We start from the raw sequence: 27,496 nt of genomic DNA on the forward strand, positions 1-27,496 counted from the left end.
TTGTGAGTGGATGTGTTTTTATTTGTAGCTGTTCGTTTCCCTGTTTTTCTTTTCCTTGATGGGCCTGCTCTCTTCATATCTGACTCCACAGGTAAGTCAGACCCTCTCCCACGTTGGACAGGGTGGCGAGTCCCTGCCCCCAGGCACTTGAAACCATGGATCCCCATTTCCCCGCAGACCTCCTACGTTAGGTCTCTTGAGTAGGGGAGGCGTGGTACCTTTGGGGCAAAAGCTTTCTCAGGAGAGAAAACCCCAGGCCACGGGCCTGCCCTGTGGGGTCTCCCTTCAGACCCTGCACCCTGAGGGTCTGCGCAGGGCCCCAGGTAGACACCCCCTCCTTGCCCACTGTCACCTTTGAGTTCTCCTGTTCTTCTGTGGGTCACAGGCCATTGGCTCCCTGAGGGCTCTGGACATCTGTGCGGAGATCTTGGGGTGTCTGCAGAGGAGGAGGATTTCCTGGCTGCTGGTCTTTCAGCTGACGGAGGCGGGTGAGAGATCCAGAGGCTGCCAGCCATGTCTGTGCTGGTCCCCAGCCCTCTGCCGGGAGCAGGTCAGACTGCAGCCGACTCCTTAGTCCTCTTCAGAAGCAACTTTCAAATGGTTACACAGGAGCCCTCCTTGGGGCTCACTTTATAAACTCGTTTTTGCAACTTATGTTTTTGGTTAAGTATGCAGACTCATTTAATAATTTGGTGGAGCCCTGAGGATTTCAGGGACCCGGCCCCCACCCCCTAGTCTGTGGCGTGACATCGCCACCCCTCGGTCAGCAGGCACACGATTCCTGGAGACCCTGACCCTATGGGAGGCCCCCACGCTGCTGACAAGCCCCTTGGTTTTGCAGATGTCCCCCTGGGGCGCACCCTCCTCGGTCTGGCCCCCGACCACCAGGTCAGGCTGCTGCCGGTCGCCTTTTACAGGTAACCCTCAGGGCCTGGAGGTCAGGGGAGGGACAGCAGGGGTCCCTCAAGACGGAGAGGCTGCACGCCTGCTGCCTGCCACCAGCCTCAGTCAGACGTGTGAGGTCAGGTCAGCTGACACCTGTGTCTGCCTTCAGCCTCCTTCCCTACTTTGACGAGGATGCCCTCCTCACAGAAGATGCCTTCCTGCACATTGCTCTCAACATGTACCTGAAGCTTGTTGGCCTCTTTGTGGCTGGGGAGACCGATGCAGTCTGGACTGTGACCCGTGGTGGGGAGCTCCCGACCCAGGCAGGTGCAGGGCCAGGCCCATCTCCAGACACACTGGGGTGACGCTGTTGGCACAGTTCTCAGCTGTGGGCACCCTGACCTTGGCACTGTCCATCTTCTTTCCAGGGTGACCCCGTAAGCCTGATAACAAATGCCCGTCTGTTTCTGCTGCAATTGATACCTCGGTGCCCAGAAAGGAGCTTCTTGCATGTGGCAGAGGTAATGCCCAGGTGCTCACCGTGGTGTCTGTGTTTAGGACCATGTCACTGTGTGATGTGAGGATGCTGGATGCCTTGGGGAAAGCTGGCATCCAGCATCCAGGCCCGGGAGGGATGGGGGGCAGCATGAGCCCAGCATGTGGGCTTTGTTGCAGCTGCTGGCTGTGAGTGGAGATTGTGACCCGGAAGTGAGGGCTGCCCTCCTGAGCAGGCAGCAGGCTGTGCTGGACCCTGATCTCTCCCAGGAGCTCCCGCTCTTCTGACTCGATCTGCACAGGGCACTGCCCAGCTCCTTGGTAAATAATTTATTACAAGCATAACATGGAGCTCTTGTTGCCCTGAAAAGTCGGTTACAAATCTTAATTGCTTTAGTGGGGAAGAGGAATCAGTTCTCTAAAATCTGCATCTGGCCCAAGTCACTCTGGTTATAGGAGAAGAAACTGCTGGTCCCAGAGCAGAGGCCACAAGACCCAGCAAGCCGCAGACTGAACCATCACCACCCAGCACGCATAGTGGGGGTGCATCAGGGCACCACTCTGCCCACAGGCCTGAACCTCAGTCACCACCCCTGAGCTCAGGGCGGGCAGGCCCTCAGGTGGGCTCAGCCTTCACCACCTGCCCTGCTGTGGGCCTGGGCGGGGCCTCCGGGGCCTGGTCTGGGGCCTGCGTCAGCGGGTGCACCATGGACATATGCACGTTGAGGTTGTGTGCCTTCTCAAACCGCCGGCCACACTGGTCACAGGCAAAGTCCAGCTCCGTCTCAGCCTTGTGCTTGGTCATGTGGTACTTCAGGGATGCCCGCTGCCGGCACTGGAACCCGCAGACCTCACACCTATGGGATGGGGGCAAGTGAGCCAGGGCCGGGGTGCTGCCAGTGGGAGGGCCACCACCCCTCACTTACTGCAGAGGCTTGGCTCCCGAGTGGCGCATCTGGTGGACCAGGAGGTGCTTCCGCTGCTTGAAGGTCTGTCCACACTCATCACAGATGTAGTTCCGCACCTCTGGGGACCAGATAGGGAATGACCACAGGCCCTGACACCGTCCACTTGGTGCCCGAGCACCTGACTCAGGTGACACAGCTCTGATCCACGTCACCTGGCTGTAGCATGTTTCCCTAAACCTATTTCCTGGAGCACCAATTCTTAGAGGAAGCCCAATCAGTGCAGTTTCACAGATGACTGATTACAGCTACTGCTACTCTAGGGACTGTCCCCATGCTGGGCCCACCACAGGGGTCCCCACTGTGGAAGTCAGTCTCTTAAAAGAGCTCTTTAACAAAACTTGAACGTCACACCCCCAGCCATGCACCTCGGGCACCCCCACATGCTTCTCTCCTACATCACTGTGCATCTACCAACACCTGGCGCAGCCCCACAGGCATGCTCCTCCCTGACTAGGAGCAATCATCCTGACAGTGTGAGGTCTAGACTGTTCTGTGCTGAAAATAAAAACTGCTCGTGGTCACAACCACTGTGGTCAGACTGAGTTACAATAGCTTGACCTGACACCAGGGAATTAGTGTGTCAGGAGTAACACAAGAACACTCACAGCATGAAATGCTGAGAAACTGAGGGACTGAGAGCCAGCCATTGAGTGGGCAAATTGGAGTAAAGTCAATCATTTGTACAAAGGTCAACACAGGAAAAATATCATTTAGGATGGACTATCTGGATGTGGGGGCTGCAGGTTGAGAGAGCTGCCTTCTGGGCAGAACCAGCAATGACGAGCATAGGCACACACGAGTCCAAGGTCGTCGATGCGTGTTCAGAGAGAAAGGGGGAAGTAACCTCACATGCTGATGGCAGTGATCACTGGGGCGCCATCTTCCCTGTGCTTTTCCCACCAGTTGCTACCATGAATTTGGGTCACTTTTATAATCTGAAAAGCATGTATCATTTCCTTCCAGTAATAATGTAAAAACAGACCACAATAAACTCCCAGGACAGCACCAGGGTTTCTTCAGTGCCAATTTCCTGGAGCCCCATCTGCAGGGGGCAGGGGAGGGGACACACCTGTGTGGATGAGCTTGACATGGCGCTGCAGGTAGCGGTCTATCATGAACACCTTGTTGCAGCCGGGGTGTGGGCAGGGCCTCTCCCGGACCTCCTCGTGGTGCTCCTTGACATGCTTCTGTGGGAGGGACCAGGGGCATGAGTCCCCCAACCTGGCCAACACCCTGGAGCAGCATGCGTGCCTCCTCCCCGCAAAGGCACAGACCCAACCAGGCCCTGTCAGCAGAGCTGGGGATGCACTCTCCTGGGAGCCCCCTCACCTTCATGCCGTCGGCCCCACGGTACACAGCCGTGCAGCCCTGGTGTGGACACTTGTAGATGGTGGGCAGTTCCTCCCTGCAATGCAGAGCACACGTGGAGCCACAGCCTCCCCAGGCTGCGCAATCCCCGCTCCGGCCCCTCACCTCTCACACCGTGGCTTGCCCTTCCAGCCTGGCTTGGGCCCAGGTTTCTTTCGGATTTTTGGTTCTTCTGACTTCTTGGCTTCTTTGTTTTCACTCTTCCTACCAGACACCCTGGAGGAAAAGACAACACTGGTCAGTAATGTTTCTGATCTTTTGCACACACGGTGTTCATTTTTCTTCAAACACTGAGGTGGTTTCCTTGGATCTCCAGGGCTAACCTGCTCCAGTCCCAATGCTGACCGCCTGGCCTTCACACTGACGCTTGGCCACCAGAGCTAGAAAGACTCCGTGGGGAGGTGGAGGCCCTGGTCTGCCACCTCAGGACCCAGGAGTGGGCCTTCAGGGCCAAGTGTCACTCGCTGTCGTCAACACCAAAAACACAACTTTGGAGACACCAGGGAAAACAGTGGAGTGGGGGAAGCTAGAAAGATCAAGATCCACTCTCCTGGAACCTGCCAGGAGACCCCCAGCAACCAGGGGGGAGCTCCAGACCCACTGCTGTCCCCTCACCGCAAAGTCTTAAAGAGACATGCACACCTCTTTTTAGATCCAGGAGTGTAAGGAAATCTGTCAGGAACAGAAGGCAACTTCCAGGGCCATAATGACAAGCCACCGCTGATGCAATCCTTGATGGTCAACGACTGAAAGCTTTTCCTCTAGTATCAGGAGCAAGACAGAGATGCCCACTTTCACCATTTCTCAACATAGTACTGAGAGTCCTATCCAGAGCCATTAGGCAAAGAAAAAGAAAAGGCATCTAAATTAACAGGAAAGAAAATTACCTCTATTCACGATGCCATGATGTTATATGTAGAAAACCTTAAAAGAACCTACACAGAAAAATTGAGCAAAGTTGCAGGGGGAAAAATCAACACAGTAAAACCCAGTCCTGTTTCCACACTAAAAAATGAACAGTACAAAAAAGGAAATTAAGAAAACTATTCATTTTTAATAGCATCAAAAGAAATAAGATACTTAGGAGTAAACTTAAAAATTTAAAGACTGGTACACAAAACTATGAAAATGCTGCTAAAATTAAGACCTAAGCAAGTAGAAACACACGTTCATGAACTAGAAAACCTAAAACTGTAAAGATGGCAATAATCCCCCAAAGCAATCTATACATTCAATCCCTATGAAAATTCTGTGTTTTTTTACAAAGCAGAAAAAAAATCCTAAATTTCACATGGAATTTCAAAGGACAATCAATAGCCACACAAGTTTGAAAGACAACAAAGCTGAAAGATTCATACTTCCTGATTCCAAAATTGACTACAAAGCTACAGTAATCAAAGCAGTGTGGTACTGGCATAAGGACAGACATATATACTAAGGAACTGAGAGACCAGAAATAAACCCCTGCAAGTACAATCAACTGACTTTTGACAAAGGTGCCAAGACCACTCACTAGGGAAAGGACAGTCTGTTCAACAAAAGGTGCTGGGACAACCACATATCCACCTGCAAAAGAGTGGAGCTCCATCTATATCTCACACCATACACAGAAATAACTCAAATGGATCAAAGACCTAAATCTAAGAGTGAAAACTGAAACTCTTATGGGTAAATCTTCCATCACCTTAGACTTGGTAATGATTTCTCCTCAATATGACACCAAAAGCACAGTAAACTAAAAAAGTAAAAATAGAACACTGGACTTCAAGACAGTGAAAAAAGGGGAAAATATATTCTGCAGTTCAGTGGCAAAAAAACCAAACAACTTAGTTAAAACATAGGCAAAGAACTTGGACAAACATTTCTCCAAAGATGATACAAACATGAAAAGCTGCTCAACATCACTATCACTAGGGAAATGCAAGTCAAAATGACAATGAGATACTAAACATCCACTAGCAGGATCTAAAATAACAAGGTTTGGTGAGGATGTGTAGAAATCAGAACCCTTGTAGATTGGCAGCAGGAAATGTAGAATGTGCAGCTGCTGTAGCAAACTATGGCAGTTCCTCAGAAAGTTAAAAGTACCATAGGACCCAAAGAATCAAAAACAGGTCTCAAACAGATAATTGCTACACCAACCTTTCTAGCACTATTGACAGCAGCCAAAATGTGGTCCCTCCATACCATGGCTGTGCTGCATGGCAACCTTACCAGGGATCAAACCCATGTCCCCAGCAGTGGAAACGTGGCGTCCTAACCACTAGACCACCAGGGAAGTCCCTTTAATAGAATCTTATAGAAAGGAATCAAACTGACAGGTCACAACATGGATGAATCTCAAAAACCCTATTCTGAGTGAAAGTATCCAGCAGGAAAGGGACAGAGTCCCCAGCATGGACACCTACACTAGAAGTGGGCAGGGCTTGGGGGGTGGACAGGGAAGTCACTGCTTCATGAGGATGCGTGTGGGATGGTGAAAGTCTGGAAACAGTGCTGACGGTTGCACAACACTATAAAAGTTCTGAAATGCGACTGAAGTGTACACTTAAAAAACGGTAAGAGTAACCTTTGTTGTGTATTAATTTACCACAAATAAAAACATAAAGAGTTGTCCTCCTCTTCAAACAGTGTATTAACAAGAACCTTTTCAACACCTGCACAAGCTGCTCCTCCCCCTTCTTTGTCTATGACTATTCTTTGCCACCCGGCCACAGTCCTGGCCTCCACCTTCCACTGCTGTGTGGCTCAGGCACCCAGTGAGAGCTGAGCCGTGCCCGGGGCTCGCACCACATCACATGTTCCTTGACAGCAGGAGCAGCCTCCAGGTCTCCCAGTGCGTCCCTGAAGGACAAGCGGCTGGGGTCCCTGTAGGCGTGGGAGGATGGCGCTCACAGGCCCAACTTGGGGCTGCTGGTGCTTTTCCTTCCTGTGGCCGCTCAGGCTCCTATGGGAGCCCTGGCAGCTGGTGTCCCCTCCTGTCTGCGTGGCTGACCTCGACAGGCACGTCAGCTGCAAGGTCACATGGACCTAGGCTGCATCCTAGGACGTCAGCAGGCATTCGTGTTGTGGTGCCAGAGGCACCAAGAGGCCATCAGGCATGAGCCCAGAGCTCCAGCCTCCCACAGGTACAACTTCCACTGAAATGTTCCATTTGACCACAGCCTCTGAACACACTTCAGCTTCCCTGGTGGCTCAGATGGTAAAGTGTCTGCCTGCAATGTGGGAGACCTGGGTTCAATCCCTGGGTTGGGAAAATCCCCTGGAGAAGGAAATGACAACCCACTCCAGTACTCTTGCCTGAAAAATCCCATGGATGCAGGAGCCTGGCAGGCTGCAGTCCATGGGGTTGCAAAGAGTCGGACACGACTGAGCAACTTCACTTTCTTTCTGAACACATACCTGGTGTGTCCTGTCCTACAGCACCTGTCTGTGCACCCTCACGGAAACCCAGGGAGGGGGGGCTGCCTGAGTGCCATCTCCACCTGGAGCAGGACTGGGCAGGGCCTCTCCCTCTCCTAACCCCACGCCAGTGGCCCTAGGACTACTGGCAGCAGGACATAAGAGGAGGGCTCATGGAGATCAGGGTGGAGAGCAAGGCCTCCTGCTGCAGCAGACCTGGTCCTTCCAACTTGGCCCTCCTGATGCCCCCTCTGGCCCAGCAGCGTCTGTCCACTCAGGCCAGCTCGAGGGCTGTAACCCAGCCCCACATCCCAACTGGGGACTCCTGAGCCACCGCCTCTCCTGTCTCCACCCACAAAGGAAAAAGGAAGTTGTGCCTGCTTCTCCATTTTGTTTTGCACGTTCCTGGCTGTTAGTGTGGTTTCATTCTACGTCAGAGGCCCAAGCTGGGCATCTACTAACTGGAGGTGTTTGGGTGTTCCTGGGCCCAGGGTAACAGTGATAATCAGCCTCCTCTGCCAGGACCCACAGAGCGAGGACACAAAACCCTGTGGGAGGTGGGCTGCCTCAACAAGGGATCAGGGCCAGAGGTAGACCCGAGAGCAACTGTAGGGCCAGGTGGGCATGTTGCCAAGGCCCTTGGCCCAGAGGGCAGAAGGCGAGCAGGGGGACCAGAGGCCACCACAGCAGACACGGGGGGGTGGCTGGGTCACATTCACAGGGCTGCGCTAGGCCAGGTCCCTGCGCTGAACTGGGGAAGTCCTCCTGGGTCACCCAGAAGCCACCCTTCGCTGGGCTGGTGAGGTCAGGCCATTAGAGAAGCAGAGCATGTGCTGACCAAGGCAGACGGGGCAAGCCACCATCTGGTCCCCGCTGCCCCCAGGGCAGATGCAGGTCTCCAGGTCACCCACTGGACACCCCCAAACCCCAGGGAGCTCATGGCACTACCATTCCCTTACTTCTTTCCTGGGTACGGCTCAAAGGACTCATCCGAGGACTGGGTGTTCTGTTTCTTGTCATTTTCGTCTTCACTCAGGAAATCTCTAGGAAAGAAGAGAACCTTCAGCAACGCTCTGGGGCAGGTGACAGAGGCAGTGAAACTTCCTGTCTAACACCGTGGATCCCCACACTACATGTTTTACTTCTCAGAAGGCCTAAAATCCCCAATCCTCTAATACCATCTCCTAACAGAAAGGGCAAACCACGGTCACAGGCTGAGGATCCCTGGTAAGCCATGCCTCTCATCACACCAGGACCCCAAGCTCAGAAAGAGTCAGCCTAACGGGCCCCCGGCAGAGGTGAAGACCCTCACAAGAGGTGGCTTCGCAGGAAGCAGGCTTTTAGAATGTCACCTCTCTCCCATAACTATAAACACCTGCCCAAATGACAGGCCAGCTGTCAGTGATTTCAAAGGGTAACAAAGACCTGAAAAAGATCTGCACATCTGTAATCTCTACCCTAAAACGTGAGTCATGACATAAGCTCTGCTAGTCCGCAGACAGAGCCTGGCTGGCATGCCTCAGCCGCCCCTACAGGCTGCCACCCTCCCCATGGAGAAAGGCCCAAAGATGGCTGGTGGCTGCAGGACAGCCACAGCCTCCTGACCCAGGGTAGGGGGTAGATTTCTGGCACCCACTGGTTCTCCTCCAGCACCTGGGTCATCTGTCACTAGCACCAAAAATCACGCTGTCGTTCTACTTGTTTGGACAAAGTGCATCTGTGGTCCAGTCACAGCTCACAAGGCAGGGTGGAAAGGTTGGCTGGCGTGCAGCCTCCACCCTGAGAGATATAGTCTTGGAGACCAGGAAGGGGGTAGCCCCAGGAACAGACAGGTGGTCCTGCCTGCCTCTAGAAGGTCTGTCCTCCACTCCACATCACAAACACCATGATAAACAGCCAGAGGCTGGCTTCTGTTCTAGTAACATCTGGGGTTGGCATAAAACTCAGCCTTGGAGGCAGAGACGGGCCAGCAGCCAGAGGACCATCTGAACAGAGTGATGTCCACACCTGGCTGGGCCCCCCATGCAGCTCCATCAGGTCTGAAGTGCCCCCAATCAGAAACAGAAGCCTGTTAAACACCCCCTGCCACTCCCCTCCTCCCAACAGAGAAAGGGGGAGGCCAGCGAGAGCCAGGCCACAGCCCCTGGGATGGTGGCGTTGGGTTGCCAAGGAGGAATGTTAGGCTATGTAAACCCACTCTTCTCTCACCCCTCAGAAAGGTCACTGAACTCGTCTTTTACCCGATCATCCGAGGTTGGAGATGGAACCTGCTTCTCACCCAATTGCCCTAGGAAACAAAGAACAAGACTCCAGTCACCTGTCACCCCAGGGGAATAGCGTGTTAGTGCTCCCCACAAGAATGACAGGGCGCCTAGGGTTCCCATGCCTCCAAATCCACTCACCTCCCAGCCCCTCCACAAGGCCACTGCATAGCCAAGCCCACCACACCACTCCCATGTCCTGCCAACAGTAGCAACAGCAGCAAATCCAGCCCTGCCCCAGAGGTTCAGATCCAGTTGCTCTGGGATGTTTCAGAACATCAAAAAAGATCATTGGTATCGCAGGCACACAGTTCAAAAATCCAAGCAGTTCTAAGAACCGTGAAGCCCTCCAGCACAAGCACTGCCTCACTCTGAACCATCTGGTGGCTAAGCATCCGCTCGCAGGAGCAGCCTGGCACCCACATGGAAGCTGAGAGACATGGGTAGGAAGCCGGCCCGGCCCTCCTAATACCACGTTGGTGAACAGCTGCACCCAATAAACAGGGCCACGGGATCAGGCCCCACAGGGCACTGACAGGCGCAGGGAGTGACCTGTGCTGGCTCGGGACAACCCCTGATCCCAGCTGCCTTCATGCCCCACGAAGCCCCAGGCTCTTCCTCCCTCTGTGCCCTGGCCCCAAACAGGCTTGGAGGAAGCCTGGATGGCAGACGAGGATGCCTTGATGGAAAGTGCTCAAACAGGGTCCTCGGCCCCTCTCTGCCATCAGAAGCGCATGAGGCGGTGCCAGGGCTGCCTTGGTCACTATACTGGCCCCTCTGCGCACGATACCATTGCTACCACCACAACACCCACTTCCTGCCAAGGGCCCTGCCTGGCTCAGGACAAGGAATACTGGTCAAATAGCCCAGAGGAGCTGCCTACCTGGGGCCCCACCTAGGGGGAGGCTTGGCTGAGACGGGGGGCCCGGCCCCGGCCCCACTGGGTCACCATCTGAAGGAAGCCGGCTTGTGTCCATGCTGGGGAGTGTCTCGGTCTCAGCCCCAGCCACAGCTCCTCTGCCTTGGGAGCTCTGAGGGGCAGCCCCGGTGGGGTTGAACCCTCGATGCTGGGGGAGTCGTGGGGCTGAATCCTTGTCCCACGTCCACTTGACACTCAAAGCGCTGTCCAGCAAGAGGGCCCCGCAGCTGGAGTCGGTGTCCATGGTGTAGTCATGGCCCTGGTCGCAGCCCCACACGGCCCGGATGACACCACAGTACTCGGAGGACAGCGTCCTCTGGAGGCTAGGTAGGGCCCCACAGCCAGCCGCATGTCTGTGCACCCACCCCACCAAGCCACGCAGGCCCTGGGGGCTCGAAGCAATCAGGTCCACTGAGGAGAGGCAGAGACACATCAGCCAGTGGCCAGTCAGCATCTGGGTACCCACCCCCTGCCCACCCTGCACCCCACCCTGGAGGTGCACTCACCCACACACGCTCCCTCCTCCGGCCCCATCCGTGGCTGGACACCGACCCTGCAAAGGAGCAGGGCTGCTCACCAAGAGCAAGCATGGGGCCCAGTGGCCACTCTGTGTGCAGGCTGAGCCTTTTCCTCCGTGGCCACCCACCAGGCCCTCCCCGCCCTGTGCTCTCCTATCAGTCTCCCCACACACCCAGCGCACTGGTGCTCATGAGTGTCTGCCTCACCAGGCACCCGGGCTGCCCTGTGCCCATGCAGCCCTGTTCACAGGGTCTCCTGCACGCCCCCAGCAAAGGAGGGAAGGGGCGCCTACTTTGCGCAAGGCTTCCGGCGGCCTGTCGGGGGAACATTGACTCGCTGCAGGAAAGATGTGAGGAGGCTGTGGCACTGGTAGAACTGGGCATGGCAGTTCTTGCAGACAAACTGGGACAGAGATGGGTCCTGGTGGACAGCCACACCCAGGAGGCGCTGGAAATCCCGGATGAAAACACGGTCCCCAGGGGGTGGCCTTTCTGAGCTCTCCCCAGGCGCCCTGCCGGAGATGCTGCGGAGACTCCGGGAGGAGAACTTCCCATGACAAAGGCGACAGTGCCCCATGGCCAGGGCCCGGGCTGTTCCTGGGCAAGCACAGGAAACATGAAGTCAGGCATGCAGAACACAGCTCCCAGGAGAGGTGAGATTCACACTCCACCAGCAACCCCCAGCTCCTGGAGTGGGACCTCCCCAGACATGCCCCTTAAACACAAGTCCAGCTCTGGGCCAGAGGCAGGGCTCTGGCTCCAGGCTCCCAGATGAACACACAGTCTTTTGGGAGAATGGCCAGTGGAGGGTCTTCTGAGTGGAAAATCCTTTCAAAGAACTCTAAATGCCTCCAAAACAAAGCCAGTATTGCTCTAATACTAAAACCAGACAAGGACACAACAAGAAAAGAAAATAATATTTATTTTTAATAAACATAGATGTACAAGTCTTCAACAAAATAACAGCAAACTGAACTCAACACTTAATTAAAAAGATCATGCACAATGATCGGCTGGAATGTATTCCAGGAAGGCAAGGATGGCTCAACCTTCCCAAATCAATCCATGTGACACACATTAACAAAATAAAAACCATACTCCTCTCAATAAATGGATAAAAAGTATTGGACAAAATTCAATATCCATTCATGATAAAAACCTCAATAAATTGTATACAGATAGAAAATACCACCACATAATAAGAGCCATACATGACAAGCCCCGAGCTAACATCATATTCAATGGTAAAGAGCTAAAAGCTCTCTTCTAAGATAAGGAACAAAACAAGGATGCCCACTCTCACCATTTTTATTCAACACAGTACTGGACATTCTGGCCAAAGCAATTAGGCAAGAAAAATAAAAACCACCCAAATCATACAGACAGAAGCAAGACAATCTGTTTGTGTATAATATTACATATAGAAACTTAAGTAAGACTCCACCAAAAAAACTGTTAGAATAAACAAATTCAGTTATAGAATACAAAATCAATATACAAACATAAGTTGATTTCCATATGCTAATAACAAACTATTAGAAATTAAGAAAATAATCAGATTTATAATTGTATCAAAAAGAATAAAATACCTATGAATAAATACAACCAAAGAGATTAAAGACCTGTACACTGACACCTATAAGACACTGAAAAAAAAAACTGAAACCACAAATAAGTAGTCCATGACCATGGGTTGGAATAATTAATTGACATCAAATAATAAGACTGCTGCTGCTGCTAAGTTGCTTCAGTTGTGTTCGACTCTGTGCGACCCCACAGATGGCAGCCCACCAGGCTCCCCCGTCCCTCGGATTTTCCAGGCAAGAGTACTGGAGTGGGTTGCCATTTCCTTCTCCAATGCATGAAAGTAAAAAGTGAAAGTGAAGTCGCTCAGTCGTGTCTGACTCTTAGTGACCCCGTGGACTGCAGCCTACCAGGCTCCTCTGTCCATGGGATTTTATAAGACAATTGACATTAATTAACAAGACATTGTTAAAATGTCTACACTCCCCAAAGTCATCTACAAATTCAAAACAACCCCTATCAAAATCTCCTTGGTATTTTTCACAAAAATAGAACAATCTTAAAATTTGTATTAAACCAATAAACACCATGAACAGCCAAAGCAATTCTGAGAAAGAACCACAAAGTTGAAGGCATCATGCTTCCTGATTTCAAACTATACTACAAAGCTACAATAATTAAAACAGTACAGTACTTGCATAAACAGAGGCACATAAAGGGACTTCACTGATGGTCCAGTGGCTAAGACTCTGCGTTCCCATTACAAGGGGCCAAGATTCAATCCCACAACTAAAGATCCCACATGCTGCAACAAAGATCAAAGACCCTGCCTGCCACAACTAAGACCTAACACAGCTAAATAAATATTTTTAATTAAAAAAAATTAACACATAGACTAATGAAACAGAATAGACAGTACAGAAATAAATTCATGTATATAGCCAATTAATCTACAACAATAAGCCAAGATACAATGGGGAAAGGACAGTCTCTTCAACAAATGGTGTTGAGAAAACTGGACAGCCATATGCAAAAGAATGAAACTAGACCATCTTATACCATAGTCAACTCAAAATGGATTAAAGACTTGAAAGACCTAAAACCATAAAACTCCTTCCATGTAACAAAACATAATGGTTGGCTCCCTGACATCGGTCTTGGAGATGATTTTTTGGATTGACACCAAAAGCAAAGGCAACAAAGGCAAAAATGAATAAATGGGACTATGTCAAACTAAAAAGTTTCTGCAAAGCAAAGAAAACCATCAACAAAATGAAAAGGAAACCTACTGAATAGGAAAAAATATTCCCCAATTATGTATCACGTGGGGCTTAACAATCAAAATATGTAAAGAACTGATACAACTCAATAACAAAAATAATCTGATTTTTAAAATGAGCAAAGGCTCTGAAGAGACCTCTTTCTAAAGGCATGCAGATAACCAACAGGTGTATGAAAAGGTGGTCAGCATTACTTCATGAGGGAAATGCAAATCAAAACCACAATGAGGAAAAAAAAAATCCCACAATGAGACATTTACCTCCCACCTATCAGAATGGCCATCATCAAAAAGACACGTAATTACAAGTGTTGGTGAGGATGTGGAAAAAAGGGAACCCTTGTACACTGTTAGTGAGAATGTAACTTGGTGCAACCACTACGGAAAGAGTATAGAGGTTCCTCAAAAAATTAAAGATAAAACTACTATACAGTCCAGCAATTCCACTGCTTGGTATTTATCCTAAGGAAATGAAAACACTAACTTGAAAAGGTACATGCGTGCACCCCTATATACACTGCAGCATTATTTATGATACCCAAGGTATGGAAACAACCAAAGTGTCTATCAATGTATGAATGTATAAAGAAACTGTGATATATACACACAATGGAATATTTACTCAGCTATTAAAAAACGAGAAAATTCTGCCATTTCCAACGACAAAGATGGACATTATCAGCATTATACTAAGTGAAATCAGTCAGATGGAGTAGGATAAATACCATATGATGTTACTAACACGTGGAATCTACAAAAAGAGAAAATCATGAACTAATAATTACAGAAAAGATATTGTTGGTTGAAAGAAGGAGAGTGAGGTGCTGAGTGAAATGCGGTGTGCAGTGATCAAAAGGTGCAAACTTCCAGTTATAAAGTATGTCCTGGTGACGTAGTCTACCATATGGTAACTATGGTTACTACAATATAATACTTTTCTGTATATCTGAAAATTGCTAAGACTTCTTAACAGTTGATCCTAAAAGTTCTTATCACAAGGGTAAAAGACTGCTAACTTCGAGTGGTGATGGATGTTAGCTGCTGCTGCTGCTGCTAAGTCGCTTCAGTCGTGTCCAACTCTGTGCGACTCCAGAGACAGCGGCCCACCAGGCTCTTCCATCCATGGGATTTTCCAGGCAAGAGTACTGGAGTGGGTTGCCATTGCCTTCTCCAGGATGTTAGCTAGTATACCTGAAACCAACATCATGTTATGTGCCAACTATACCTCAAGTTAAAAAAAAAAACTTTGAGTATATACATGCCTCCACAGCTATGGAACCGTTATAAACTGAGCTGGAAACTTCATTCCTCTTCACAGCACTCCACTGAGACCAGAAGCGAAGGAGTGGCGTCCACACTCTGCTTTCCCGGGGGTCTCTACTCCTGACTGCAGGAGTAGACGATGCCCCTACCTCTCTAGCCCCGGGATTACAGGAGGGCAGCCCTCTTTCTGAGAGGGCAAAAGCATGACACTAAGACCAAGTGCATATTAACCTCCATACAGTCCGTCAGGCGGGGGGCCGGGCACTCCTATGCTTAATCCTTAGTTCTGTTTTAGTGAAGAGGAAGCTGAGTCCCTGAGATTCAGCCATTACCCGAAAAGCACAGGGCAAAACCACGACTGAAACCAGGCCCGCCCGACAGACGGCACGACTCGGGCACTAAACCACTCCGCGAGCTCTGAGGGAGCCGACGGGTCAGCTGTGTTGCGAAAGAGCACCCCGCGCAGCTGCTGCGTCCTGGGGAGGCCGCCTCACCCCTCCCAGTGGGGAGGCCTAGTCCGCTTTCTGAGGAGACATCCTGGGCCGGGGGCAGAGGAGGCTCGCGGGGTGCCGGTGGCCACCGGGGGCATTCTACGATCACAGGGGCCCCACCCGCCGCCCCTCGCGACCAGACGGCCGGACCCACCTGCCTCGTCTGCGCCGTCCTCGCCCGCGTCCCCGCAGGGCCGCGCCGGGCCCCAGCCCAGTCGCGCCGCCACCACAGCCGCCGCCTCGGCCACGTCGGGCCCGCTGGGGGCGGGGCGGCCCCGGGCCCGGCCTCCGCCACAACTCCCGCGGCCCGAGCTCCCGCGCTGCCGGGACGCCGCGGGCGACAGGAAGCGCCCGAGCCGGTCCCGCTTCATAGCAGTGGAGACGGCTTAAGCTCGGCCCCAGCGCTCCGCCTCGTCCGACCCGGCTCGGCCCAACTCGGCCCCACCCGGCTCCGCCCGGCCCGGCTCGGTCCCACTCGGCCCCGCTCGGCTAGCTTGGCCAAGAGGTAGGACGTTCGGAGCCTCTCGTCCGCTAGGCGGACTATGCTCGTTCGTTTCCGTTCGATTCCGCCACTCGCCTCCGCTGTACTTACTGGAAGCGGGGCGAGGCGATGAAGGAGGGGCGAGGCGATGAGGGAGGGGCGGGGCGAGGGAGGGAGGAGGAGGATGAAGAGACCTGGATGGGGCGGAATGACCGGCGGAGGGAAGGGCGAGGAGAGCGTGAAGGGAGGAGCAGAGTGAGGAGGGGAGGGGCGGGGTGAGGAGGGGAGAGCAGTACGGCCTGAGGGCAAGGGGCGCGGTCTACGCGATTGGCCTGTCACCGACGTGGAGTGCGGGCAGCAGTAGTTGCACTTACACGCTCTTGGCTACAGCGTAAGGAGGTTATTTGAGAGCTCCGTCAACCCCACCTCCGCCCCTTCGGCCCCAGGAGCAGAGCGCGCAGTACGCCGGCGGGGCGGGGCTGCCGGAAGTGGGTCCTTGCTGGCACCGCCTTTTCCGATGGTCCTGGGCTCGGGCGGCACCTGCTCCTACATACGTTGCGTTCCGGGCGCCCCGAGCCGGCCGCCCCGCCCCTCGGCCGCCGCCGCCTCCCCCGCCGGCGCCATGGCCGCTGCGGCCGGGGACGGCTCGGTGAAGCCACTGCAATGCGCCATGAAGCTGGCCAACGGGGCCATCGAGCTGGACACCGGCAACCGGCCCCGGGTAAGGCGGGCGGAGCGGAGCGGGGCGGGGGCTGTAGCCGACCAGCGACCGGCATGGTGGGCGTGGGCGAGGGCGGGGCTGCTGGGAGGGCGCCTCCAGGCCTCCGGCTTGGGTCGTGACCTTGGACAGCTCCCGACCTTTTTTTTTCTCCCCCCCCCCCCGCCCCGTCTGTTTAGCGATTCGGTCGGAGCCGAAGCGCTTTTATTTGTGAAGGGACTCAGGAGGTTCCGTGAAGCAGCCCTCCAAAGTGTATCTGGCAGACAGTCCCGTGTGTTGTGTAGTTTGGAGGCGGGCCCTGTAGATTTAGTCAGATTCCCAAAGGGGACGGTACGCAGAAGAGGTTAACTGCGCCTTTCCAGTCGCCTTCAGAGCTTGTTTGGTAGGAAGTGCCGGCGGGGGAGGGGTGCGGCTTGTTTCTGAGAATGGGTGTTAATCCTAAGGGTGGCAACCGCGTGGAAAAGCCGGCGGAGCCACTCTGGGCCGCCCGAGGGAAGAGGCGTTCAGATCTTCCATTTCCTTTCCCAAGTCGGGATCCTAGGGCAGCAAATGCCCCCACGAGTCAGAAATCCTTCCCGGAATCCATTTTATCTTTATCTGAAGTGTAGACTTAAAGGTGGGTAACGAGAACCGGGGTGCAACGAAACAAACAAAAAGCAAAGCCCCGCGCTGTCATTCCAAATGCCCTGAGCTCTGTCAGGCAGCCCTGACCAGGAGGGTCACACGTTTGAAAGTGCCAGCATTCTAGTGACATAGACTCCTACGTGCCCAGGGAATTCTTACACTGGGGTTCAGGAAAGGGTTTTCCCAGACTGAGTCAGAAAGTGACTCTAAGATTTACAACACAGTCCTTGATTCATCTCCCAGGAAATATTTCTTTAAAGCCACTGAATGAATGGCCCCTGAGTTATACAGGAAAAGAACTTGTTGCATAGAGTGGAAACGGCAGCACCCGCCAGTGCTGCTTCCTTGACCCACTGAATGAGAACCTCCATTCCTTTCCATGATGGAGAGAAAGGAGTGACACCAGCTTCAAGTCTAGAAAAAAGGGTTATTCTCTGCGCCCCAGGCAGAGCAGTTACCAGCTAACCAGCTCGGATAATGCAGGTGTATCTCAGAGATAAGCAGGCACCATGGTTGCTGTTTTCAAAAGGGCACCAAGCAGACACGGTGGAATTATTTGCTTCTAATAGCATGACCTATGTCATTTCTCTTCCCTGGGCACAGGAGGCATATACAGAATACCTGAGGAGCATCCACTACATCTCCCAGGTGCTGCTGGAAGAAGTGGAGGCCACTAAAGGTACAGCTTCTCCTGGGCTGCCCAGACTGTGGGATGGGTCTCCGGGCCCCAGACCTGGGCGTGTCCCATGTCCTGCCTGCCTGGTCATTAGCAAGTGAACACCTGAACACTCAGCATGAGTGTGATATGGAGCAGGAAGGGACGGCTGCTGTGACTCAAGGGACGGAGACGGGAGGGGACACACCCACAGACTGAACACTGAACCCTAGTCCAGGGAGGAGCTAGCTACGTGATGGTTGGGGGCTGGGGGCAGCCCAGAAGCCCTGCAGCAAAGAGGGTGCCAGATACAAGACAGTTAGGGAGTCTGGAGAGAGGAAGGTGCAGCTGGGGCAGGCAGGGCCTTGGGTGGGCCTGGGGCTGTTCTGGCACAAAGGGAAGCTCAATGGATGCTTTGTGGGCAGAGGCCAGCATGGCAGCAGAGCCTCCAGGAGGTTCCCACAGCGGGGACAGCAGTGGTGGGACTGCCGGGAGGTGGGCAAGTGAAGGGCTTGGGGGATGTCCTCTAAAGATCTGCCTCAGCAGACTTTCTCAAGGGACAGTGAGGTGCCGGGGTGGGGTGGGGGCCAGTGAGCACCAGAGGTGGAGCAGGATGTGGCAGGAGCTGAGGCCTCCATCATGGGCATGGTCTGCTCCAGGTGTGTGGCAACCTGACATGGTCAGGGGGAGGTGGCTGTCCCCACAGTGAGCACCGCCCTGGGGAGCTCAGCAGAGCTTTGAGCACAGGGAGGAGGGCACAGTGGGAGAGGCCCTGAGGGGATGTCCCAGAGGAAAGACCATGAAGGGTCAGGGACCCTTGGAGAAGGGCAGCACGTGAGTAGATGAGTGGAAATCTGGCGGCTGAACTAGGGTGTAGTGAGGGGCTGGCCCTGAAGGCAGTAGGAGGTGGGTCACGAGCTGGGGCTGGTGGGGTCCATGGGAGACTGTCAGGTGTCAGCTCCTCCAGCATGAGTTTGCTGACAGGAGCGATTCCAGAGGAGGGAGTGCAGAGCAGAGAACAGACACCCCCGGGATGCATGGGATGCAGGGTGCGGGGTGGGGGGCTGGAAATGGGTGAGAAAATGATCTCTGCGAAACAGCCACACTGCCTGCAGGGCCCACCTGGAGGAGGGGCTGTAAGTACTTGTGAAGGTGTCCGTGGGGAGAAAAGGCCAGGTTAGTTAGAGAAAAGACTCTGATGGTCCAGGCAAAAGGACAGGATAGCCACATAGAGGGCAGGTGGTCTGAGATGTGGAGGGGCGGTGCCTTTGTTTGTATCTCAGCAAGAATCTGATGAGTGACAGGGGGGATGGTGACCATCTTTTTTGTCACTTGCTCCCCAGAGGCTGGGGAAACTGTGACCCCTGATACCTCAAAGATGCTGAAGCTGGCCGAGCAGTGTCTGGAGAGGGCCCAGTCAACAGCTGCCAAGCTTGGTGGGTGTCCAGCAGAAAGCTGTCTTGGGGCATCCCCCTCCTCAGTCTGCCTCTCCTTTGTGGAATGTGGGACCCCTATGCGGATCCTTGGCTGTGCGTGTCTTACAGGGAAAACATACCTGAAGCCAGCTATGCCTGTGGCTGCGCCCGTGCCCTCCTCTGCTAGTCGACACCGCCGGGTGTACTCAGATGAGGGAGGGAAGCTCTCTCCGTTCCTGCCACCTGAGATCTTCCAGAAGCTTCAGGTCGTGGAGTCACAAAGCTCTAAGAAGTAAGATGGGACAGCATGGCATGTGGGCTAAGCCTGGGTTTGGAGGCACAGTGAGATAACTGTGGTGGCTTTAGTCAAAAAGAATCCTAGAATGGAAATAACCTGGTGCCTAGCAGAAGCAAATGCAAATTGTCTCTGGAGAAAAGCACCTTCAACTTTCATGCAGTGAGTGGTGCATAGCCAAAGACAACCATGCACAAAAAGAAGTTTGAGCAGTAGCGGAAACACACCTGAAAAATCTTCAGATAGAGTTATGGGACACAGATTATAACACAATCATGTTCTCTATATTCAGAGAAATAAGAAGAAAGTTGTAAAATACCTTCAGGGAACAAGAAACTGTAAAATCTGACCCTTATTTATAATAGAGGTCAAATAAGAACCAAGTAGTAATAAGAAATACTGAAATTATTTTTAAAAACTAATCAAAAATAATGGAAACAAATTATATTCTCCTGTAAAAATACACATGTGGACACAAAAAGAAGTGTACAAGTTTGTGACAGCAGAGTGGATATAGCTGAAGAGAGAATTAAAGAACTGGATAAAAAGTTAAAGGTTTTCCTGAATGGCTCACACACACTAAAAGAAAATATGAAAAAGACATGGAAGGTCTATCCATAAACAGATGACAAAGAAAATGTAAGAGGAGCATTATTTGAAGAGATAAAGACAATTTTCTTTCTAGAGCTGATGAAAGATCCCAAGACACAAATGCCAGAACCCCAGCAGGATAGGCAAGAGGACGGGCTCCTCCTGCTGCCAGGTTCTGAGCCACTGCTACACTTTGTCCCTGCATGTGCAGCTCTGGGGCAGGGCTAGGCACCGACTCCCATCCCAGGACAGTCTTGTGCCCCACAGCTTACCTCCTCCCACCCATGAAAGCAGGAAGATATTAGACTGAAACTTTGGATGGTGAGAGGGCTGTTAGTGGCTATTATAGAGTACTGTGACCTCCCTTTCATGGGCTGCAAACTAGCTGTTTAGCCCACATGGTGCCTTCAAAGAGTTTCATGCTATTCAGAAACTCATATGACTGAGTTGCTTAAAGGTCTGGAGCCCAGGCAGTAGGGCCATATTTCATGGGGGCAGGTGTCTCCCATCCACCCCAGACCTCCTCTCTCCTTTACATTCCTGCTGGCCCCCATCACCACCTCCTCACCTTGTGGCCTCAGGGGAGGGTCAGGAGGGTCCTCAGATGACTGTAGGGTTCCTGGGCTTCCTGGAGCCTGGCCAGCAGCTTGTCACCATTCCAGGGAGCTGACACCCCTGGAAGAGGCCTCCCTGCAGAATCAGAAGCTGAAGGCTGCCTATGAGGCCCGGATGGCCCGGCTGGACCCAAGCCAAGCCATGCAGAAGACATCCCTGGTGAGTGGGGCCCAGGACCATGTGGAGTGGGTGCCAGGGGTGCAGGCCTTATTCCCTCTTCCTGTCCTAGACCCTGTCCCTGCAGCGCCAGATGATGGAGAACCTGGTGATCGCTAAGGCCCGGGAGGACACAGTATCCTTTCCATCCAGCCTTGGGGTCCAGAGGCTTAAGCTGAGGGAGGAGGCAGGGAGGAGAGGTGCCAGAGCCCAGCATCCTTGGGGGTGGGGGGACGGTGCTTCCTGCCCAGCCTGCTTCCTCTCGCCTCCTGGCTTTTGCACAGGCCACCCTGCCCCTCCCAGTACCCACAGACTCCTCTCCACCCCTCAGGTCGACTAGGACTTGCCTTCTTCCACCCACCCCACCGGCCCGTGTCCGGCAGGGCTCAGGGACGCCTGGGGTCCATACATGCCACTCAGAAAGGGCCTTGACTCTGCTGCCCCAGCTGCAGAGGAAGATGGCAGAGCGCAGGCTGCGGCTCCAGGAGGCTGCCAACAAGTGCGTCCCTGCCTCGGGTCCCGGGACTTCGGGGGGTGGGGGAGCAGGTGGGGGCTCCCGCGCCAGCCCATCCAGTCCTGAGGTCCCCAGACCTGTCCTTCCTTCCAGGAGGTTCTGCAGCCAGGTTGCCCTGACCCCCGAGGAGCGGGAGCAGCGGGCCCTCTATGCTGCCATCCTGGAGTATGAGCAAGACCATGTGAGTGCTGGGCAGGGCGGGGTGGGGAGGTCTAGTCCCCGGGGTGCAGCCTCTGTGAGGGAGGAGGGGCTTCCCGGGGCTGTCTCCCAAGGGCTCCTGTCCTGCAGGACTGGCCAAAGCACTGGAAGGCCAAGCTCAAGAGGAGCCCAGGGGACCTGTCCCTGGTGACCAGCCTGGTCTCCCACCTGCTCAGGTATGGGGCTTCAGCTCCCTCCAGTAGGCTGCAAGCTGCTGGCAGAGGAAAGGATTAAGAGGGAAAGAGGAGGAGGTCTGGGGTGACTGCAGGGGCGGCAGGCCCCTGATGGCCTTTCAGAGGCCTTCTGCCTTCTCAGAGGGGCGGGACATTTGCCCACAGGTTTAATCCATGAGTCCCTTCTCTGAAATCCCTCACAGTGGGGCCACATGACCAATGGGTGGGGGATGGGGCTGGCTTTGTAGTCCCCACCCCAGAGCCTGGTGAGGAGGCTGCAGCCGCCAGCCCTACAGGGCTGCCCTCTACACTGCTTCTACCCCACTCACAGCGTTCCCGACCACCCCATCTCCCAGCTCCTGAAGAAGCTCCAGTGCGCGGTGTACAGGGCGCTGTACCCCATCGTGAGCAGGGGCACTGCTCTCGGCTGCTGTTCCCTGCCCCCGGACGCCGACGGGCTGCTGGCTCCTGGAAGCCGGCGGCTCCGGCCTTCTCAGAGCCTCTACTGCATGCCTTCCCCCCCAGAGCCCAGCCCGGCCCCAAAGCCCCCAGACGGCCCCTGCGCCAGCCCACCCCACCCCGGCAGCCCCGCAGGGCCTCCCTCACCCCAGTTGCTGGGCAAGGACAGCTCCTTCGAGGACCTAGAACAGTTCTTAGCTACTCCTGAGAGGAGGGGCCAGGGCCCTGGGGGGCGGCCTGAGCCACAGACCCCAGGGGTGAGGAAGGAGCCTATGCTGGAGCAGCTGAAGGGCACTGTGCAGGACATACACGATGCCATCGGTGAGGCCCCATGGCAGGTGGGCGGTTGGGCAGCTGCATGTGACCCTGTGACCCCAGGGATGAGGGCTCACCAGGCCGCAGGGTTTCAAGGCGAGGGGAGGCAGGGCCAGGCAGAGCGCCCTCCCACAGAGCCCAGAAGCAACCTGCAGCGAGGCCCACCCCAAGGAGGCAGTCTCTGCGGGGCAGGGCTGGAAGTCCCCGCTGAGCCGGCTCTGCTCCCGGCAGACAGGCTGCTATCGCTCACCCTCCTGGCTTTTGAAGGCCTAAACACGGCCGCCTCCAAGGACCGCTGCCTGGCCTGCATCGAGGAGCCGTTCTTCTCCCCACTCTGGCCCCTGCTTTTGGCCGTCTACAGGTGGGCCCCCGCCCCTGAGGTCCACGTGGGTGTTTCCCTCCGCGGGCGCCTTCCCTTCCCGACCTCAGGTGTTCCCTGGGCCGCTGAACCTGGCCTCTCTCCACCCCAGGAGCGTTCACCGCCTGCGGGAGGCGGCCTTGAGCCGGAGCATGGAGCTGTACAGGAATGCGCCCCCGGCGGCCATCGGCGTCCCCACCAGGCTCCTCCCGCAGGACCCCGAGGCCACGGGAGCGGGCCCTTACCCCTACTGCGCTGCAGCCCAGGAGCTGGGCCTGCTGGTTCTGGAGAGCTGCCCCCAGAAGAAGCTGGAGTGCATTGGTGAGGAGGCGGTTTGGGAAGAAAGAGCAGTGTCACGTCCCATGGGGAACCCTGAGTCCGCACCGCTGAGCCACAGCCTGGTCCCGTCTGGTGGGGAGGAGTCCCCTGGGACAGAAGGTGTGCTCGTCCTGCCCTGCCCGGTCCTGCACGGGGTGGGGGTGCGGGCGTCCCCGGCCTCTCACCCGAAGCCTGGCTTCTGCGCCTTAGTTCGGGCCCTGCGGGTCATCTGCGCCTGTGCGGAGGATTACTACCGGGCCGGGGAGGCTGCGCTGCAGCCTGGCGTCGCCGCTATGTGAGTCCCAGAAGGGTGCGATTGTGAGGTGGGGGTGGGACTGGGGGGGCGCGCTGGGCCTCTGTGGCTGCCTTCAGAGGCTCAGGAAAGCGGAAAGCTTCACCCTGCCCCCGCACTGGGCGCTTGGGATTCTGCCTTGCTTCTCCTTAAGAACAGTAAGGCCCTTTCCCACCAAAGACCCCTGCAGGGCTCCAGCCCTGCAGACAGGGCCCTGCCCCTCTCTATTCTGGTGGCATTCTCGAACCCTGTGCCTCCCCTCTGTCTCACACTGTCTCACACTTGGGGAAGCCTCCTTAGTCCCTGCCCAGATTCCCGAGGTGAGTAGGGGCCTTCCCCATCGTGTCTTGCCTTAACTCACCTGGACCAGCCTATAGCCGGCAGTCTCCTGCCTTATTACTGGTGAACCCTCAGCACCTGCCAGGGCTTTCTGCCTCCTGCCACCCTGTGCCAGAGACCAGGTTCGCCCTGAAGGCACCTGTGCTTGCAGCCGAGTGGGCAGGCTGTGGCGCCTACCTGTGCAGAGGCCTGAGGTTGCCTTCACCATTTTACCATCTGGCCTCCAAAAAAGTTGCTGCAGTTGAAAGGGTCCCAGGACTAAAAGTGTTTCAGAATCCCAGTCCCCACACAAGCTCCCTCAGGATTTCTGAGGAGCCAGGGAGGGTGGTGAGTGTCCCTGCAGGTGTGTGGCTCCCAGGGAAGTGGGAACAGGAGTCCCTGGTCTCTGCCTTCATGTTTCTGGCAGAGAGCACTGACCCATGGGGCCTTCACCGGGGTTTTAACCATTCTCCAGGGATTTCCTCACTCTGAGAGGCTTCCTGCATGGGGTCTGGGGTACCAGGCATGGCAAATGAGTGACCCTGATCCCAGGAGTGAATAGGCTGCCTGGGAACATGGGCCACCCACTCCAGCAGCCTGTTCCTGGGCTTGGGCAAGCGCACAGGAATGAGGAACGGTTTCTCCCTGGTCCAGCCCTGGGCTCCGCAGCACAAGATCCCCATTCAGGATGGCCTCAGTGCTCCCAGGTGGTCTTCTGTCATGCTGATCAAGCCCACCCCCTATCCCCTGAGGCCGGTGGGTGGGAGGAGCACAGAGAGCAGCCAGCAAGCTCAAGGCTGCTCCAGGGACTAAGCTGGAGCTTCAGGCTTTTGGGGACGGAGTGGGCCCCTCTGCCCGGGTCCTTGGAGCCTCCTGGCTGGCTGTGTGTCTCCCCAACAGTGGTGCTGATGACCTGCTGCCCATCCTGTCCTTCGTGGCGCTGAAGAGTGGCCTCCCTCAGTTGGTGTCAGAGTGTGCAGCCCTGGAGGAGTTCATCCATGAGAGGTGGGGTCCTCGAGCCCGTCCCTGCCCCACCCTCAGCACTCGGCCCAGAGGAACCCCCAACAGCCACTGTGGGACCTCAGCATTGAGGTTCTGCCCTGCAGCCCCTCCAGTGACGGGTGCCGGTGTCGCCTCCACGCAGGTACCTGATTGGAGAGGAGGGCTACTGCCTGACATCCCTGCAGAGCGCCCTGAGCTACGTGGAGCTGCTGCCCCGGCGGACCCTGGGCAAGTAGTGGAGGACCGGCTGGCCAAGGAGTGGCCAGGAGGCACCTGCATGGGGCAGCAGGCCAGCCGTGGAGGGGCTCTTGCCCCTGCCTGACGTCGGCCCCCAGGGCTCAAGGAGGCCCCTCTGCTCCTGGTAGGATGAACGTCCTGGCGGCTCAGGCCGCTGTCAGCTAGTGCGAGGACTGAGGGGGCTGTGGGCCTGGCCGAGGGCAGCTCTGCTCCTCTACGTTCCCGTGACATTTGGAGTCCCCTGAGCCAGGCTGTTGTCTGAGTTGAGAAGAGAGCTGATCACTCCCACTGAGGCCTGGGGCCCAGGTGGGTTCAGACCGTGCTGTTTATTTATTGGACACTGACCACTCTGTCCTGGAGGCCCAAGTGTCTCCAGGGCATCTGCCCATGTCTGGAACCTCTGAGCCACACTTCACCCTTGGTGGTGGGCATGGAAATCCTGAGACCCCCGCCAATCCCCACCCCCACTCAGCCCCTTTGGGTCAGCACCTGCCTGTAGCCCATCGCCTGCCCACGAAATATTACAGGCCCCTGGGCAGCCACTGACCCAACTGGAAATAAAAAGGTCATTGGCATCTCCCTCCACATGGCTCATCTGCTTCCCACCCCACTGGCCAGCCTGAGGCCTGGGCAGTACAGCCACGCTGACCGGCAGGAACTAGACAGTTCCAGAGAGCCCGAGGGGCCATTGCCAAACTCAGCCTGCCTCCCAGCCCTCTGCTGAGGAGTGGGGTCTTGCAGGGGCCGCTCCCTCTAGCGTTAGACACACTCTGTGGGGCCTAGCGGGTTGGCAGGGTCAGAGGTCATCACTGGGCAGGACCTAAGCCTGGAGCACTTATCCTGAAGAGTTCTCCGGAGTCAGCTTTGCTCTCCAGGTGGGCAGCACACCCAGGGGCCCCTGGAGAGCACAGGACAGGTGGCTTGGACGCAGCCCCAGACAGCATCTGCCAGGGAAGGAGGTGGGCGATTAGCCCCCCACAGCAGAGCCTCGGCCCCCCCATGGCAGAACCTCAGCACCCCCACCACGGCAGAGGCCCATCATGGGAGGAGTGGGAAGGTCCCTAGGAAAGGCTCAGTTGGACTTGACTGTGCATCCTGTGTGCACAGTGTCCCAAGTCTCTGCAGGAGACCATGAGGAAAGTGAGGCATGAGGAGGTGACTGCCTCCTCCAAGCCACACCTCCCAGAGCAGAGCTGGCTTTGAGCCCAGCAGGTTGACTCCAGAGGCCAGAGGGTACCAGTGGACATAACCTGAAGGGCAGGCACAGGCCCAGTGCACTAGGGCAGCTGCCTATCTCGGGAGCATTTGTGAGCAGGAGTCCCCTGCCCACCAGCACCCCAGAAACAAACAAGCAGGCACCCACCCACTCACCCTGCCCTGCTCTTGAACTTGCGGCCTTCGAATTCCTGCCCTTGTCTCCCACCCCTGCCCTCTCCAGAGGAAAGCCCCCAGCCCTGGACATGAGTCCCAGCCAGCTGTGAAGGGTGGGGAGGGCATGATACCCCTGGTCCAGGCCTTGGTGGGGACATCTCAAGGATGGGACTGTAAAGTCCCCCTCACAGATTAGGTGGAGGTGAATGTGGGTCTCAAGCCAGGCCTGACCGGGTGGGCTTCTGCTGGCCCTCAGGCTGTCTCCTTCCCTGATCAGACAGCTTTCCTGCTGGTGACTCTGGGCCAGTCCTTTAGCCTCTCCCAGCCCATGGCCCTCCATAGAACGAGTGAATGATGGATTCTTCACACAGAAAATCCTGCAGCTCAACAAAAAAAAGGCAGGAGGTCCAGTTAGAAAAATAGCAAAGGCTATGAACAGTCTGTCTTCAGAAGAAGAAACTTTAAAAGCTAATCAGCATAAGAAGTGTCTGAAATCATTTTAAAAATCAAAAAATGCAAAGTAAAACACAAGACAGGAAACCTATGCATTGGACTGGTGAAGATGAGAAGATTGGACAATCCAGAGAACAGTGCTGCCTAGGAGACAGAGCCACACGTGATGTGCAGCGTGCTAGGACAAGATAAATATCAACTGACCCTCTCACCCTACTCCACTCCCAGTTGTAGCCCAAAGTCACAGGAGGCAGGGTGGCCTGCTGGGTGACAAGCCAGTCCACTTGGTGGCTTAAACACAGGACAGCCATTTGCTTTGCTCGTGAAACTCCGTTTCGGCAGGATTCAGTATGGAAGTCGCATCTCTGCCCCCCTCCAGCATCAACTAGGTCAGCTTTCAAGCTGGGGTGACACAAGGTCCAGGGGTTAGGGTCATCTGGAGACTTGCCTACACCTCTGCCATCAGCAAGGGCCTCCTCAGGGCTGTGAGGACAGTCATGTGAGGCCCACATCCATTTCCTGTAATTAACTAGGTGCTATAACAAAACAACAAAAACTGGGGAGC

General features: G+C 55.0%; 3 protein-coding genes across 33 annotated transcripts in view; 2 read left to right on the plus strand and 1 right to left on the minus strand.

Moving 5' to 3' along the window:
• The window catches only part of FANCA (FA complementation group A), a 39,276-nt gene extending 35,923 nt beyond the window's left edge, over positions 1 to 3,353 (plus strand). For 5 of the 15 annotated variants that reach the window (XM_081508071.1, XM_081508075.1, XM_081508074.1 and 2 more), the window contains 6 exons: positions 29 to 91; positions 386 to 488; positions 842 to 917; positions 1,055 to 1,208; positions 1,314 to 1,406; positions 1,561 to 3,353. In XM_081508071.1, coding sequence (XP_081364197.1) covers positions 29 to 91; positions 386 to 488; positions 842 to 917; positions 1,055 to 1,208; positions 1,314 to 1,406; positions 1,561 to 1,668 — 597 coding nt within the window. In that variant the 3' untranslated portion in view covers positions 1,669 to 3,353. Of the gene's footprint in view, positions 1 to 28; positions 92 to 385; positions 489 to 841; positions 918 to 1,054; positions 1,213 to 1,313; positions 1,407 to 1,560 lie in introns of all 15 variants that reach the window. The other 10 variants (XR_014059062.1, XR_014059058.1, XR_014059061.1 and 7 more) reach the window with 6 other exon arrangements.
• On the minus strand, positions 1 to 16,298 carry ZNF276 (zinc finger protein 276). Of its 6 annotated transcripts, none has more exons than XM_081508104.1 (13): positions 15,528 to 15,972; positions 11,110 to 11,413; positions 10,805 to 10,851; positions 10,263 to 10,709; positions 9,327 to 9,405; positions 8,078 to 8,161; positions 3,822 to 3,932; positions 3,678 to 3,753; positions 3,418 to 3,535; positions 2,307 to 2,406; positions 1,128 to 2,237; positions 353 to 436; positions 1 to 218 (listed from the first exon to the last, which is right to left on the minus strand). In XM_081508104.1, the coding sequence occupies exons 1-11, from the start codon at positions 15,742 to 15,744 to the stop codon at positions 1,997 to 1,999; spliced, it is 1,824 nt and encodes a 607-aa protein (XP_081364230.1). In that variant the 5' UTR covers positions 15,745 to 15,972; the 3' UTR covers positions 1 to 218; positions 353 to 436; positions 1,128 to 1,996. The 6 variants fall into 6 exon arrangements, with proteins under 6 accessions (XP_081364230.1, XP_081364231.1, XP_081364229.1 ...); XM_081508105.1 differs by having other exon boundaries at positions 353 to 475; XM_081508103.1 differs by having other exon boundaries at positions 353 to 2,237.
• VPS9D1 (VPS9 domain containing 1) lies at positions 15,565 to 25,682 on the plus strand. 12 transcript variants are annotated; one of them, XM_081508090.1, is made up of 16 exons: positions 16,668 to 16,954; positions 17,102 to 17,188; positions 17,800 to 17,875; positions 19,195 to 19,287; positions 19,396 to 19,558; positions 20,815 to 20,926; positions 20,997 to 21,059; positions 21,370 to 21,422; positions 21,531 to 21,618; positions 21,726 to 21,811; positions 22,140 to 22,588; positions 22,814 to 22,943; positions 23,053 to 23,261; positions 23,469 to 23,553; positions 24,769 to 24,873; positions 25,013 to 25,682. In XM_081508090.1, the coding sequence occupies exons 4-16, from the start codon at positions 19,230 to 19,232 to the stop codon at positions 25,104 to 25,106; spliced, it is 1,695 nt and encodes a 564-aa protein (XP_081364216.1). In that variant the 5' UTR covers positions 16,668 to 16,954; positions 17,102 to 17,188; positions 17,800 to 17,875; positions 19,195 to 19,229; the 3' UTR covers positions 25,107 to 25,682. The 12 variants fall into 12 exon arrangements, with proteins under 12 accessions (XP_081364214.1, XP_081364218.1, XP_081364212.1 ...); XM_081508093.1 differs by having other exon boundaries at positions 22,850 to 22,943; XM_081508088.1 differs by lacking the exons at positions 16,668 to 16,954; positions 17,102 to 17,188 and adding an exon at positions 15,565 to 15,878.
• Positions 25,683 to 27,496: the final 1,814 nt, after the last annotated feature.

The sequence above is a fragment of the Giraffa tippelskirchi genome, chromosome 7 (assembly GCF_054371585.1).
Source record: "Giraffa tippelskirchi isolate mGirTip1 chromosome 7, T2T-mGirTip1v1.2.pri, whole genome shotgun sequence".
Lineage (NCBI taxonomy): Eukaryota > Metazoa > Chordata > Mammalia > Artiodactyla > Giraffidae > Giraffa > Giraffa tippelskirchi.